This window comes from Rhodnius prolixus, unplaced genomic scaffold (assembly GCF_049639745.1).
Source record: "Rhodnius prolixus isolate KJV_2025 unplaced genomic scaffold, Rpr scaffold_6, whole genome shotgun sequence".
Taxonomy (NCBI): Eukaryota; Metazoa; Arthropoda; class Insecta; order Hemiptera; family Reduviidae; genus Rhodnius; species Rhodnius prolixus.
Window position 1 is genome coordinate 17,564,465 of NW_027411634.1, and position 17,533 is coordinate 17,581,997.

General features: G+C 34.5%; 1 protein-coding gene across 1 annotated transcript in view; it reads right to left on the bottom strand.

The window, feature by feature from the left end:
• Window positions 1–17,533, bottom strand: part of sn (fascin domain-containing protein singed) — a 131,601-nt gene that overhangs the window by 37,308 nt on the left and 76,760 nt on the right. Inside the window, exon 3 of the mRNA XM_074140800.1 lies at window positions 4,723–5,137. Within this exon, the coding sequence (XP_073996901.1) occupies window positions 4,723–5,137 (415 nt within the window). The remainder of the gene's footprint in view (window positions 1–4,722; window positions 5,138–17,533) is intronic.

The following is a 17,533-nucleotide window of genomic DNA, read 5'->3' on the forward strand; positions in this document are numbered from 1 at the left end:
ACCTTTAAAAAATGAAATTAGAATCTAAATTGGACCAGTTAATATTGTGGGTGGGTTAGAAAAAGAAAGGTTAACCTTGACAAACGCTACGAAGAGAGCCAAAAGGGTAAATGACCTTGCAGAGCCCAGACACAATCACTATGGAAGCAGCACGCTGCCAGCCAGCAGAATATAGTCGTGTTGTACTCTGTAGTGGACTTAAAACTCTTGCAAGGAGTATCGTGTTCCTTCTTCACCACCATCTTGAGGGTCTCGGCTACTGCACAAAACCTGACCTAGCTAATACTTAGTTGTAGGCGCCCATTCTATATGCGTTAGTTATAAAATTATGTCTTATTATATATTAGTATGATAATAGTTTTATAAATAACCGACCGGGCCATGTAGATAAGAAGGAGGAAATTGCTGTGTAGATAATTTTATAGAATATATTCAATAAAGACTACTAGTTGATTTCAGGTTTTTTTTGGAGCATTTAGAATCCCAAATTTTTTGGAGAGTTTAAAATCCAGAAAATTACCTAATTATTTATACTTTTTATTTGTAGTTCACAATTTTATTCGAACACATTTACTGCACATAAGAGTAAGCCTGATTGGTTGAAATCAACAGAATGGTGCAAATTAATTGGAGGTTAAGTTATTCAGTGGAAATTACGAGTAAAAGAAAATAAATTCAAATATTATGAATCAAAAATTTGAAAATATATGCGTTGGCTGAGTAGTTAAAAACGCGACATCGCAGACATTCTTAACATTTGCAGCTAAGTTTATACGTAAGTTAATTAAACCTATTTAATTAGTTCCTACCAGGTCAACTCAAGGCTGGTTTGGGACTGTCTGGGTGCCCTGAAGGAAATTAGTGACCAAAATAAGGTCTTTCTAGTGTTGGTACCTGATCATTCAGGACATAAGGGAAACGAAGGGGCAGTTTTATTGGCCCAAGAAGGCTCTGCGGGACACTTCGTTGGTCCGGAGCCCTGTTTTGGGTGTGTTAAGACTGCGACCATTAACTTATCGGTGCAGAGTAGGTCTCAGGAGGTGGTGGCTCGCCACCATTGGGCAGAGACAGGCGAAGGAGTTCATTAGGGGCTGTTCGCCGAGGTTTACTGCAGAATTATTCCCGTCAAGGCCGTAAGGCTATAAGGATAATTGTAGGCCTATTAACCGGCCACTGTAGGCTCAGAAAACACATGCATCGCTTGGGCCTGGCAGATGATAGCCTTTGTAGGTTCTATAAGGAAGAAGAGGAAACGGATTGCACGTGTTGTGTCAGTGTGAGGGGCTTATCTGGCTAAGGAGGAAAAACCAGCCCTGTGAGCTTTACCCAAGAGTCGCTCTCCAGAATTAAGAGTCTGATTAAACGGACGGGTCTGGAGTGCGAGCTCTAAAGCCGGGGAGCCACAATAGATTCATAGGGGTCGCAGTGGCGTAGGCCTTTAGGCAGCCCTAATCTAATCTAATTAAACCTTCTTTTCTTCTTCCTGCGAAGTTTATATTCCAAGAATTTGGCTAAAATGGAAGATATCTAATCTAGAAAGCAGAGGAATAGAAAGAGAGACCTAATCAAGATGGCAGGTTAAAAAGAAATAGGATTCCATTGACAATAATCACAGATATACTAAAAAATATCGTAGAGCTTCCATTGTTGGGTTTAACATGATAGTTTAGGGGGCTAGAGAAGCCAGACATTTCCGACCGACCCTAACATAAACCTTCATAGCCTTTACTCGTCACTCAAGGACATTCGGTTTATACTATGTGTACATTATAAAGATTCTATAATCTCTCCACCAATAACTACCCCAAACTTGTACAAATATTTACTCGAAGAAGCCTTATATAAAAGTAGAAGAAAGAGTTCCAGCCAGACATTTCTATGGTATTCTCTTATAATACGATAACACTTTAATGGAACGAATAAAGAAACTTAGATATAAACGATTTGAGCTCAACCCTTATCAAAACAACATTACTGATATGTAATGCTAAATAATCTCATCACTCGCTACACTATTAAGACCAATAACTGAACAAACATCTTTTAACAAAGCAAAAAAGTATTTTCTATTCCCTCAAAACAAAATAACCATGAATTCTACAATTTGTAGCCTGTTCTTACGATTGAACAACCAAATTATTAAGTAATAATTACTGAAAAGTACAAGTAATTCTGTAAAATTTCTAACCAAGCTCGTAATATTGGAAAATAGTTGAACATTTATTCAATCTTATGGAACAATTACAGTAATTTAGCAAAGATTCCAATGCAACTTATGTAAAAGCTTGTACCAACGAAGTTCCCAATGACTCACTCACAATTTAAGTATGTGTTGGAGTAACTATCAAGTTGCCACGCGTCTTTTATTGCTAGTCAGAAAATAGCACTAAAATGGGAATGTTGAATTTCAGAAAGCATTGTTGAGAAAAGTTTAAAAATAATAAGTCGTCTGGATAATCGCGCATATAGCTGAGCCTGCTGTTTAATCAATATGTAAACACAGTCCCCAATAGAACCGGAGAGTAAGAGATGTAATCCCAACTGGTTACTGTTCTAAAAATATTCACCTATAGATGTAATTACAAAACCCAGAAACCTCCTTGATATTGGTAACTAAAAGCGTTTATAACTTCCAAAAGACGATTAAAAAGTAATTATAAAAGATTAAACGATTAGATTAGATTATTAGTTAATAACTTGACAGTTCTATTGTAATAATTACATTTAATCGTTTTGTGTCCTAGAGTGAAAGCGTGTTTTGTGAAAATAACTTTAAATGATAGAATAATCGGTGTGATATGCAAGACCTTGAAACAAACAAAAAATGGATATATGTACATATAATTTTCTGTAATTTTCTGAATTATCTGTAGTAAAGTTATATTTTCAAAAACTATTTCTTAATTTTCCCTATTCCACACCATGTTTCGGGAAATCTTGCATTCTTCATTTCCTTACAAATTTCTTTTAAAATGTGAAGAAAAATTAAGGATATTAACAAAATATAAAAGCTAGTAAAGATCACAGACAATACAATAATGCGAACGAAATAGGCGAGCTCAAAAGTACACCACCAAGAGCTCCCAAGAAACAGCCTGGGAAATACAAGTAAACTCTTGTTAGATTAACTTTAGAACAATAATGGTGAGATGACCCAATTTCACAGGCATAATTGCATTTAGGAGAAAGTACACGGAATGTTCTCGTTGCCATTGTTATTTTGAGATGTCGAAAAGAAAGAAAGGAAAAATACAATCACTTCTTTTTTTCAAAAAAAAAACTGAGAACCTAATTACAAATTAAATAAATTGAAAAACGCTCCTGAGGAATTTATAAAGAAACACGAGAATGGAATGGAAAGCTCAGGAGGCGTGTAGCGCTAATTACATTTAGAGATAAACAATGGAGGTAAACTGTCCCAGTAAAGCTTCTTTGTGAATCGTTTCCAGCAATGAAGAACGAAATTATTGATGGTAATGTATTTCAAAGGTGCCTAAGTTGCACTTGTCTTTTCCCATAGTCAGGAATTTATAAATAGAAGTTTATTCAGTATGGATTACTATTTTTTACATTCTCCAATTGATGTAGGAGGAATAAAAAGTAAAGTATATTTTATCAACAGGGCTTTACATCCAACTACCAATTAGGTGTCGTGAACGGAGGCGACTAGCAAACATACTTGCTATTGCTTCAAAATTACTGATAAAGAAACGCTCATGGCCAAATTCTCTTTCTTAGAATCAATCTTGCAAGTCTTTAGCACATTTCTGCGGTAAGATATCCATAGTCTGGCGAACTTCTATCACCATCGGTAACTACAATTCTGAGATATTTCTCAGCAATCTAACGATACAGGATTATATTTTATTTTAAACAACTTTCTTTTGCAATAGATACTCTGTGAATGAACAATGGTTGAAAGCGATCAGCGGTTACTAAATGCATTCCGAAGTAATTTAAAATATTTTTGAAAAGGCAAACAAATGCTACAGGTTCCATACTCTAGAAATCTTGATGACAATGGCGCTGTAAAATCTTTAAGTTCAGTTAGGAGGCACTTCCTTAAATTTACAAGTATCTAAACGATAGTGTTTGATTAAACCAGGTGAAAGAAATAATATTTTTTTTAAAAAATGTGTTAAGAAGCATTTTTTTGGAACAAAATATCTATCTACATGAGCGTATGAAGCTTAAATCACATTTAAAGTGAAGCAATCGCCTATTTTTTCAGGCGGGCTTTACGTCCAACTACCAAATTAGGAGAATTGAGGCGACTAGCAAACATACTTCACTGTAAATTTCTTTTATTAACCATTAAATAAAATCCAAGGCCTAGACCGGGAATCGAACCCAGTACCACAATACATATTAGCTTTACAGGTCTCGCCTCTAACCGCTCGGCTACCGTGGCGCCTCTTGGAGAAATATGGGTCTCTCTCACTGATCCAAAAGGAACAACTGGTATTCTCCGGCTGCTCTAAGTGGAACTAGAACGCTTCTCCATGTGCTCTAAGAAGAACTAGTGAGATTTACCGATAACTAAAAGAGGAATTAGCTCAATCCTCCATTCGCTCTAAGAGCGAACTAATGCGTTTCACCGACGTTAAAACAGTACTAGTTCGATTCACACTACTAGACAAAATTATGTCCAGAAATAATGAAACAGGATTACACATGAAGGTTAATAAGAATAAATCATGAGAAGAGACAAAAATAACTCACCTTGTTTAACGGAGACATATCTTGAATTGAGTGCAGCAATAAATGATGCCTGTGGCAGTGAATCTTCCAAAGTGAACAGTTCATCTTTAGTGACCACCTGGGAACGTGTTTTCAGCACGGCCTTCGATCCAATCGGCGATAGATAATTACCAGCTGAATCGCGCAAAGCAAGTTGGCCAGTGTGATATTCAGCGGAGAAAAGGCAGTTGGGTGTAACTTGAGGCACTAGTTTGCCCTCACGCGAGAGATACTTGTTGTTACAGGTGTGGATAGCGTAACGGCCGCCTTCTTCTGCACGGAATTCCAACGTGAACAATGTATCCTCGCCCCAGGGTATGTTGGCGTCAAAATGGATTTCATCTAAATTCTCGGAGAGGTGAGCAAATCGTTTGCGACCAACAGATCGCAGATTGACCTGAAAATATAACAAGATATTAACTCAAAATGTTAACGCTGGGAGCCATTATAATTTTGATAAATCAATCAAAATTATTTAAAAAAAAAAAAATACAAATTATTAAAATAACAATAATTGAGCCGTTATTTTTGTAAGTGGTATAAGTCCACTTTTCCATGTATCGAGATATTTAAAGTTTTGCATTTGAATTAATTTAAAAATATTCAAAAACCTTAATCTATTCAAGTGATGTTATTAACACTACGCACCTTTTAAATTTTATTATGAAATAATAATTATTGCAATTCTTAAAAAAAATAAACGATTTTCTTTAGCTCCAAATGGACTTATACCACTTTCAAAAATAACATATTACAAGAAATAAAAATAGGAGTAAATTTAAGTCCATATTTTTATAGACATTATAGCTTTACTGAAATGGGGTTTTATGTAAAAAGTAATAATTAAAATGAAGACATTTAAATACACGAATAACCAAGTTTATTTTTTTTAAATTTCAGTTATATTAAAAATATAAAAATGAAAATTACTTCGTTAAGATCTTTAAAGCAAAAAAAGATATTTTAAACTTATTTTTCTTTTACGAGGGTCGTTTGAAAAGTCCGTGCAAAGTCAGAGAGATAGCACTACAGGCGCGTATCGAGGTTATGTTTAGTTAGTAGCATCTCTTGGAAGAACACACACCAAGTTTCAGCCAGATCGGTCTATTTCTTTGTGTTTGGCATTCGTTTGAATCGAGGAAGTCGAGTGATTTTCAAAAAATGGACGAAAAAGAATTTCGTGTGTTGATTAAATACTACTTTATGAAAGGCAAAACGCCTCAGGAGACTAAAGAGAAGCTTGATAAACATTATGGTGACTCTGCACCTTCATTTAGAACAGTTTATAAGTGGTTTCAAAATTTTCGGAGTGGCCAAATGGGCACAGGTGACACTGAACGTTCTGGACGCCCTGTTGAGGTTACTACTCCAGAAATCATTGATAAAATCCATGATATATGGTGATGGATGGCAGAAGAGTGAAGGTGCGTGAGATTGCTAGTGCTGTGGGCATCTCAAATGAACGGGTACATAATATTTTGCATCAACATTTGGACATGACAAAGCTATCCGCAAGATGGGTGCCGCGATTGCTCACGCTTGACCAAAAACGAAATCGTGTGAAGTGTTGCAAGGACGGTTTGCAGCTGTTCCAGAAGAATCCGCAGGACTTTAAGCGTCGTTTCGTCACTGTGGATGAAACATGGATACATCACTACACTCCTGTGACCAAAGAACAATCTAAACAATGGGTTACCAAGGGGGAATCTGCGCCAAAAAAGGCGAAGACCGTTCCTTCGGCCGGAAAGATTATGGCGACTGTCTTTTGGGATTCGCAAGGAATAATCCTCATCGACTATCTGGAAAAGGGTAAAACTATTACAGGTGCATATTATTCATCGTTATTGGACCGTTTGAAAACCGAGCTGCAAGAAAAACGCCCACGATTGGCCCACAAAAAAGTCCTTTTCCATCACGACAACGCACCAGCTCACACCTCAGCAGTTATGGTCACAAAATTAATGGAAATAGGGTTCGAACTCGTTTCACATCCCCCCTATTCACCAGACTTGGCTCCCTCGGACTACTATTTGTTCCCCAATATGTAGAAATGGCTGGGGGCGGGAAAAAGATTTTATTCAAACGAGGAGGTGTTTGCAGAAACGAATGGCTATTTTTCAGACTTAGACAAATCCTATTATTCGGAAGGGATCAACAAACTAGAGCAGCGTTGGACGAAGTGTATAAGCCTAAAAGGAGACTATGTTGAAAAATAAAAAAGGTTTACCCCAAAAAATTAAGTAGTTTTTATTTTTGCACGGACTTTTCAAACGACCCTCGTACAGTTAGCATAATATCTGCTAACGAGCAGCGTACACTGAAGTAGCAATAATAAAAAATAATTGCAATAAGAAAGTTGTTTTAATTATAATTATTAGAAATGGACTTATTCCACTTTCAAAAAAAATATTTTTGTGATAACATTTTATAGTCAAAATTCTTTTGTTGACTTTATAAAAAAAATCTTACTCCATTGAATGTATGATTATAAATATGGAAAGAATGTGTCTATATCTTGCTGAAATTACCATTAACTCATTTTTTTAAAAATTGGACTTATACCACTTTCAAAAATAACAGCTCAATTGTTTGCTTTTAACTAAACCAACTTGATTAAGAATAAGATAATGTGTAAGTATAGGAATCAATATAAAACATTCTATTGATAAAAATCTGAATTATGGTAATTTACAAATTACAAACAACTTTGAACTAAAACATAAATAATATTAAATTTTTGCGTTAAATGAACCGTTCACTGCACAAATCGATTAACTCTATTTTTTTTTGAAATATTTAAGTGTCAAAGCACTTGGTTGAGTCATAGCTTTTTATATTTATAATAAATTTTCTAAGTAATAAAAATGGACACCATTTTAAACGATAAAACATTTTTGGCCATTGAATAATAAATAATTTATTTCAGAAGCCATCTTGATTAACTCCCTATTCTAATGTAAACTGTTGCAATAATTCAATTCAAATTCAGTAGCAGGCGATAAATGTTATCGGTAAATTTATGGGAATTTATTATATACATAAATGGAATTTTAAAAAACAGTTTACATTATTTCATCGCATTTCTCCATATTTTTTTTTTTTTTATGGGGTTAATCAAGCAGTACAATGAAAGGAAACACAGAGTTTTAAGTTTACTATGAAAGATCAAAAGCGTCCTTTTTCGTACACCTACGAGGATCGTTTGAAAAGTCCGTGCAAAAATAAAAACTACTTAATTTTTGGGGGTAAACCTTTTTTATTTTTCAACATAGTCTCCTTTTAGGCTTATACACTTCATCCAACGCTGCTCTAGTTTGTTGATCCCTTCCGAATAATAGGATTTGTCCAAATCTGAAAAATAGCCATTCGTTTCTGCAATCACCTCCTCGTTTGAATAAAATCTTTTTCCCGCCAGCCATTTCTTCATATTGGGGAACAAATAGTAGTCCGAGGGAGCCAAGTCTGGAGAATAGGGGGGATGTGAAACGAGTTGGAACCCTATTTCCATTAATTTTGCGACCACAACTGCTGATGTGTGAGCTGGTGCGTTGTCGTGATGGAAAAGGACTTTTTTGTGGGCCAATCGTGGGCGTTTTTCTTGCAGCTCGGTTTTCAAACGGTCCAATAACGATGAATAATATGCACCTGTAATAGTTTTACCCTTTTCCAGATAGTCGATGAGGATTATTCCTTGCGAATCCCAAAAGACAGTCGCCATAATCTTTCCGGCCGAAGGAACGGTCTTCGCCTTTTATGGCGCAGATTCCCCCTTGGTAACCCATTGTTTAGATTGTTCTTTGGTCTCAGGAGTGTAGTGATGTATCCATGTTTCATCCACAGTGACGAAACGACGCTTAAAGTCCTGCGGATTCTTCTGGAACAGCTGCAAACCGTCCTTGCAACACTTCACACGATTTCGTTTTTGGTCAAGCGTGAGCAATCGCGGCACCCATCTTGCGGATAGCTTTGTCATGTCCAAATGTTGATGCAAAATATTATGTACCCGTTCATTCGAGATGCCCACAGCACTAGCAATCTCACGCACCTTCACTCTTCTGTCATCCTTCACCATATCATGGATTTTATCAATGATTTCTGGAGTAGTAACCTCAACAGGGCGTCCAGAACGTTCAGCGTCACTTGTGCCCATATGGCCACTCCGAAAATTTTGAAACCACTTATAAACTGTTCTAATCGAAGGTGCAGAGTCACCATAATGTTTATCAAGCTTCTCTTTAGTCTCCTGAGGCGTTTTGCCTTTCATAAAGTAGTGTTTAATCAACACACGAAATTCTTTTTCGTCCATTTTTTGAAAATCACTCGACTTCCTCGATTCAAACGAATGCCAAACACAAAGAAATAGACCGATCTGGCTGAAACTTGGTGTGTTCTTCCAAGAGTTGCTACTAACTAAACATAACCTCGATACGCGCCAGTAGTGCTATCTCTCTGACTTTGCACGGACTTTTCAAACGACCCTCGTAATTTCCCATCCTTAACTCATAGGTTTTGACAGGTTTTGACAAGTCTTTCTAAGGAATTACTTTTTCTCTTCTTTCCTATGAAAGCAGGAAAGTTCCTGTAGAGAATTATTCCTGGACTCTATTTCAAATACTGCATAATGTTTTTTAACCACTGCCTCCTTGATTTTAAAACGTCCTCAGATTAAACCTTCAGCCTATCGACTCTCTGGAATCGATTTAACTTCCCCCAAAGAGGCGATATTCACTTAAAGTGAACCTTATAATTTAATTTGTAGTATAAATTCTAAATTTCTTCTGTAAAATCGCTCATCCTTTAAAGACCCCATGGTAATGGGAGGGAAAATTATATCAAAAGAAAGTTGAGTTTTAAAACCTGCCTTTCCAAAGAAATTATTTCAAAAATTCAACATGATTACTTTACAGAATAACAGAAAATTTGTGCACAAAAAAGAAAGAAATCTCCATACAACAGCTAACACTAAAAACGTTATTCTTGTTTTAAAACAGCTACAAGCTTTAAACGTTAGTAGTTTTAATAAAAAAAAAAAAATAAAAAAAAAATATCCACATGAAAAAAAATGCAATAGAGAGAAATCAAGGTTGACGCAAAGGAAGTGGTGAAAGACCGGAGATTGTAGACCGGAAAGAGATAACAGGTGTATGAATCATCTATTCTCCATTGAAACTCTTTTGACTAAGCGAAAACAACTAACACGTATCGATCAAACTATGTTGCCCTTCAAAACTGCGCCACATATATACAATTTTCTGATAGAATTGTTACTGTTTAGAATAATGGCTTGTATTTATTCTATTCTACAGATAAATAGTTATTTTAGTGCAAAACTGTGGGACCTGGTTTTTAGCCACAGGGGCGGAGCGACTAGGTGTGAAAACACTCATAAAGTGTTCTATATTTAATTTTTTCTAAAAATCTTTACAATAATTTGTGTTTTTAATCATTTATTTAGTTACAATCAACGCATTTTGCGTTATAAGCAACAATGATAACAATAAATAACATTCACACATATCAGAGTGGAGAAGTTACCCAGCGGTAACACTCCAAAAACATTCTAAATTCTACTGACTCTCTTCATCAGAGAGGAGATCGCGAGGCCACTGCTTTTTAAGACGTCTAAGAAGTGTTGTCTGGAAATGTTCTTGAAGATAGATGTTGTATAAGTGGATTGCGATGTGTTTGAATGTTAAGATGGAATTTTCTGTATCGTGTTTTCAGCAACTTGTGTTGCACGAAAGGAATGTTCAAGTCTGTGTGAATGGTTTGATTGGTGACGTAGAAAGGAGCGTTTAACTGTAGAGCGAAGAATTTTAGACAGCAAGGACTGGGATCCTTTGCAGATTTGAGTGTTTTGATTTGAACCGCCACAGTTCGATGCCATAAGCCCAGACTGGTTTTAATATACTTACATATATAAGTCTTTTGTTATCCAAAGTGAGTTTAAATCTGTTGTCGAGTAGTCTTTTCAGTTGTCGGAAGCGTCTGTTGAGTTCTGTTCTCCTTAAGTCGTGTATGAGGATTCCATGTTAGTCTTCTGTCAAGGTAAAGCCCAAGGTAGCGGACTACGTTGTCTGCTGGTAAAGGAATAAGATTGTAAAAGACAGGAGGAAGAGTGATGCGTCGAAGAGTGAAAGTAATATTTTGAGTTCAATAATTTAAAAAATAAACTTTCAACTCAGATGAAAAGACTAACCGCTAAAAGTTAGGCAGTTGTTTCTTGAATTTATAACAATACATTATCTAGAACTTTCGAGATTGTAAAACTTATTAAGTTCCTAATTTAGATTTCAATTTAATTATTTACAAATTATTATTTGGTATTTTGGGGGGGGCCTTACATAAAGGGGGCTAACTCCTCTCCCATTCGATGTACAGCGTCGAGACCCCCAAAAGGCACATCTACATAAAATTCCGAATCCAATGACACCTCATTCATGAAAATCGGTTCACGCGTTTAGGCGCTACGCAGTTTACAAAAAAAGGTAACAACAACAACAACAAGAAGAAGAAGAAGAAGAAGAAGAACAACAACAACAACAACAACAACAACAATTTTTGAAAAAGCCGTTTTTGCTCATTTTTGGCAACTTTTTTCTCGAAACCTATTAGATCTGGGTTGTTGCAAAAAAATTACAGTTATAAAGGAGGGTTTGCCCTATAATTTAAAGAAAATTTGGGAATTTTATCTTTTATAGAAAAAGAGAAAAAAATTGTCAAAGTTGGGTGTTTTTCAACGTTACACTTTTTCGTGCAGTTTTTGACGATCAACCCTTATACAACTGTCCTACCGGACAGTTTTAATACATTGATTTTCGTTGTACTTACAACAAATTGTTTTCAATAACGGCTATGATTGGCAAATTTTGCAGAGATATTTGTAAGTTTTAAGTAAGTTATTTATTGGCTTGCTGTAATTGAATTTTTAGGTGAAGAACTAGTGATAATTCGGGTAAATCTGAGTTAGATTAAAAGACTGCAAGACAATGCAACAGTTTAATAAAATAATCTATTATTAATTATTGCAAGAATATTGAATTAAATAATTTCACGCACTCATAAATGATTGGAGAAAAGAAACAGACGTTTACCCAATCTATAATTTTCAAAATAGAAAGTATTTTGCAATACAAATTTCAATCAATAAGAGGAACGTTTTTTTGTTATGTTCGACGTTTAGGACACATCTGGATTCCTTCTTCAGGAACTGGTTTCGAAGATAGGAAAAATGGAAGATTACTCTGGTGTTCTGAAGCGTTCGAAACGTCGAACATTTAAGAAAATGTATTATTTTTTGGCCCACAGCCATTCATTGAAGGTTTTAATTATAACTATGGCCAAACATACAACTTATTCATCTATTTGTTTTATAAATTTTATTTGATTTTCTTGAATAAGTTAAAATATTTAAAATTAAATATTTAGAGTCAGCAAGTGTAGTGTGAGACGGGGAATTTGAGTGAAGTAGAAATCTCTACACGAAACTGTTAAATCTACTTCTGTTGATGCAGGAAAGACCAAAACCAGTCAGGGATACAATAAACAGGCGAGCTATGACGGATATAATCAAAGATATTCTCCAGTACTGCCAACCTAACCACATTTTCAGTACAAAATATAATTGTATTTCAATTTTAAAATGCTTAATTTATAATTCTTTCCGCTCACCACTCGATAAATACAGATTTTAACGGTTTTTCGCTTGAATTTTATCATCTTCACTTCATGAATTCTTTTTTCATCTTTAGTACCTTCTTTAAAATGTCAGTAATATCGGTACGTTTTCAATTCCTTAAAAGCTCGTAGTGTATCTCCTGACATGGAAACTGGCCTTTTTTTGAATTTTCAACCTCTTACAGCAGTTACAAATTAATATAAAATGGATGTACCCGACCATGAAGACTCGATTTCTGACCATGAGAGAGTTTCTGCTCATTTTTTTGATCGGTGTTAACGCGAACACGTGTTGTTGGACACCATAATGTATGGAGTGTTGCCTGTATTGCATTATTTTGTTAGTACGATTATTGAATGAAATGAACACTTTTTTCAGGAACGTAAAAAAAAAACGCCCTCCATTACAGTGAAACTAGATAACATCTACTGCAGTATATCTGCAAGAAAATATAGGAACATCCCACTGATATGCAATACGAACATCAACCAGTCCATGAAGAGAAATTAAACGAGAAGAATGAAAAGCTATTTATAAAAATAAGAAGCAGTAAATGATATGGAACGAAGTTCTTTTAACGCTTGTTGCCATGGTGAAGAATGGTACTTTCTCCTGAAGTTAACAGAGATTATCGGACATTTGCTAACTGCCGATTGCAGTCAAGTATGCAATCAAACCTTTTTTACACCTGAGTACTGCTAAGAGAAATCAGAAATCGAAGAACTATTTGCTCTTCTTTAAATGCTGACCAATAACCTCCCACCGATTAAGGTTATGTCCATATAAATGAAACTGGACTTCTTTATCTTTACAATATTTAGAATCCTAAGTAAATATTTAACTTAACATCAAAGAAGCAAGCTGTTGTAAAATAATGCTTAGAGTAGGACAGTAAATTCTACTACCAATAGCATTTAAAAACATTTCCTTAAAAGTCGACTTATTTTACCTCATTTTTAATTGTTTTACATCATTAAAAAGAGATATAAGTCTTAATCCTAATTTGAGCAGAAAACAATGACAGAAAATCGTCAAATATTTTAAAAAGGACTCGTTCGTAAATCGATTTGGAGAAAATTACAAATCTGAGAAAATAGAATGAGAAATAATCAAATTAAACAGATTTGCTTAAATTTTAATACTTTTAAAATCATTCATAATTAACAACTTTTTTTATTTTTTATTATTAAATTAAGACGCGTTTAGTTTTTATCTATTTAGGTATTAATCTATTTTATTTACCACTAGCTGTACCCGTTCACACGTTGCTGTGTTTGAACAAAAAGGCAGTTTTGATACCTCAAACATAATTTATTAATGACCAAATGTATACAATATATCGAAATGAAAATTAACAATAAAATTATCCCTACTTCAGAGTACAGTAGTGTCCTTGCAAAGGTAGCATTTCTACATAATGTGAAAAATTCAGTTAATGTTGTTGGCGGTGGTGACATTGCTCTTGCACGTACATTTTCTGATGTAAAGTACATACGCTGTCCATTTTCTGCTAAATGAACAACCGTTGGATATAGCTCATGAATGGAAAATGATAAAATACGCCATACGGCCTCATTGCTACTTATGAAGCGTCCCAGTTGATATTGGGTGACTTCATCGTTAGATGCAGTTGTATTTTCCACTCCAAACACTGCCATATCGCTTCCTTTGTTCACATATTTGCAAATATATTTTATCGCTTTCACTGAATTGCAGTACTCAGCATTTATGTGTGCGTTATACGTTTTTAGTAGTAATGGAGAATATGGTACTACCCAACGATTATCAACGTCAATAGTATTGTTGAGTTCTTTTAGTTTAATGGGTTTTCCACCATCTTCGGTATAATTTATTCTCGTATTAATAATTGCAAAAAACTGTTTTTCATGGTTTTCATGGTTACACTTTCAACAAATATTACTAATTAAATGTTATTTTGATATTTTTGGGATATTTATTCGGGAGCACCTAGAGCCCCAACTATGATTTAAAAAAAAAAAAAATGCAAAAACCTTCCCGGGGATATACCTAATAATTTCCCAAATTTTCACGGCGATTGGATGTATGGTTTTTGAATCTATCGAGTACAAACAGACACACATTCATTTTTATATATATAGATTAAAGTCAAAAATCATGAGAATATATTAGTATGAATTATTTTAACGTCTTCATTTTATGAATACATTAACGCATTATGCCAAAAATCATTTCAAAATAACAACATAAAAGTTGGTGTTGTCACTTTAACGAACTTAAGTTTTAACCACTAATTTAACCGACTTTTGACTTACTTTTTGAAATGAATTCCCAGTTTGTCGTCATGTAATTATACTTTTAGAAAGTTAGTTAAGACTGTATTTTTTGACCTATTAAATATATTAAGGATCAGTCCTCAAAATCGTTTTTAGAAATACGAATTTTTAAACAATAAAACATAAATTATTTAGAACAATCAAACTACCTAATTGAGGTAAAATGGTGTGTTTGAAAAAACAAGGTTGCTATTGCTTCAGTGTTTTCTAAACAAAGTATTATTGTGTGCTAATATTCTTAATTGTGAAATGTATAATACAGAAAGGATTGAAGTTGAGAATTAACACTGAACAATTCGCTTAAAAATTTAAACTCATCGTATTCATTAAACCTTTAATTAGAGGTAAAAATAGTTTTTAGTTTTTTTAATTTTTTTTTTTTATTTATTTATTTTGTAATTTACAATCTGTATAAATATATACAATAAGTAAATAGGAGGTGAATGCGATGAACTGGAGCGGGAAGAGCAGGAGGAGAGAAGCTATCCAGCGGTAGCACTCTCTAGATGAGATAGGGGAATGTGAGGAGGAGAATATGAGTAGGAGAGAGGAGAGATTTAGTTCTTCAGACTACAAGGAAGTCGCGGGGCCACTGGCGATTCAGTATTAGGGATGTCAGAGGAGGCGAGAGACTGTACAAGAAGATTAGAGCTAGTAGAGAGAGCAGTATGGAATTTTTGGTAGTTAGTCTTGGCGTGTTGTTTCTTTATTTAGATACGCATAACATAGCTTTGTCCTCAAGCAGCATGTTTACAAATTAAAAATGTAACAATAAAGATTGATAATCATTTGAATGCATTATCAATATCTTGTACAGTCGAACCTCGCTTAACGAGCATAATTCGTTCCAGAACCTTACTCGTTATGCGAAATACTCGTTAAGCGAAACAATTTTTTTATATAAATTAAAATAAAAGGGGATAATTGCTAGATCAGCCACACTTACACCATTTTCTCGTTTCTCAATGATTTTACGTTTCAATTCTAACGTTATTTTAATTCTTTTCGAAGCCATTTTGTTAGAGGGATAACAAAATAAACACAATAATATTTAAACACAAATATCACTATATGGACTTCCCCTATAAACCACTCATTCGGTGAAGTTCGGTTTCGACTGTATCAATGCATTAGATACGTGGAGAATATGAAACGCATATGCGTAAACAGGAATGACAAATCGAAGAATGCGCAGTTTTCGATGAGTCAGCGAAAACTGCGCAGTCAGCGAAATGTCATTAGAAAACTATCGTTATGCGAAACATCGCTCGCTATAAGAATCAATTTGTTTTACTCGTTATGCGAATTACTCGTTAAGAGAGGTGCTCGTTATGCGAGGTTCTACTGTAATTCAATATCAATATTGCAACCTTCTTTTGATGGCACGCTAACCAAGGCCTGCTAAATCAAATGTTATGTGAAAAACAAATGGGACTTTTACCAAAATGCTGGTTTTTTTGGTACCAAAAAGCTTCCTTGAAAACGAATCTTGATCCGTACATATTTTGAAATAACACTTTACACAAAATATTTTTGTGTAGATAATTTAAAAAAAGTTTGCTTAAACTAATTGGAATCGTTTTTGAGAATTAATGAAGAAGTAAAAAGTGATAACTGCAATTAAAATGGAAGTCATAGCAAATCTATAGTATCGGATTCCATAACTTTGACATAATTCGAAACTTCTGCATTTTACCATGACACTTAATTATCAATTTTCTTTTTCCTGGATTTATATTCCAAAAATTAATAATAAAAGATTGAACATCAAAAAAATTTCACAAAAGGATATTTAGCTAAAAACAGTAATGAATTAAGAATACTACATTAAGAAATAATAATAATTATCAACATTAGTTAAATTGAAATTGATACAGAAATGAAAAATATTTTTAAAAAAATTGTGAGTAAATTTCTTGGGGATCGATGGCAAGTCTGGTTTGAGATCCTCTAACTCCTTACTAATGGGAAACTACTTATTGTATAAGAGCAAATGGAGGATATGTGAACATTATACAATGCACAATAATAAATCAAGAGTGTACATGCACAACGTTTCATTGTTCTTTGAAGGCCATCATCTAGAATAAACAGTACAAACAATGAGGTAAGTGATGCCACTGTTACTGTTGCCTTCAGTTTAATTGTTGCGATAATCACTAATGATTATTTTGACTTAACTAATGACTTTATATTCAGACTCATTTTAAATCTATTATCTAACTGGATGGCCTAACAGCTTCTATTTGTTCATGATGGATGGTGACATATCATCTAAAAGCTATTTGATAAACTAGATTCGAATAGTTTGGGGAGTTCATCCCATATCAGACTTAAGACAAAGATGCAACCAATGTAATACATCGTTTACCAGAAAAACATTCCAAACTAATGCTGCATGACAAAAGACATGTTTTAGTGGACAATTATATAACCTATCGTGGATTCACGAAGCTGAACTGTGGGGGAACGACCAAGCCTTACTCAAGTTCTGTCGAATTCGAAGTACTTCGCCGATTCACAGTCACCAATTTCACTAATCTTACCATCTACACTATAATGAACTCAAAATCCCATTTGTTCCTAATGTGGTTACCACCAGATATAAGAGGTGTGGCTATTAAATATCGAGACTGTTGCTGTAAAACATTTTATTTTAAATTTATACATATTTAGTTATTATCACCTTCAATATACACCACTCCCCTATCCCTACAACACTCCATGCGAATTTACCATTGTTCGAAACAGTGCTGGAAATCTTTTTCTGCGAGCTCCTGCATGACGCGTGCCGCTTTTT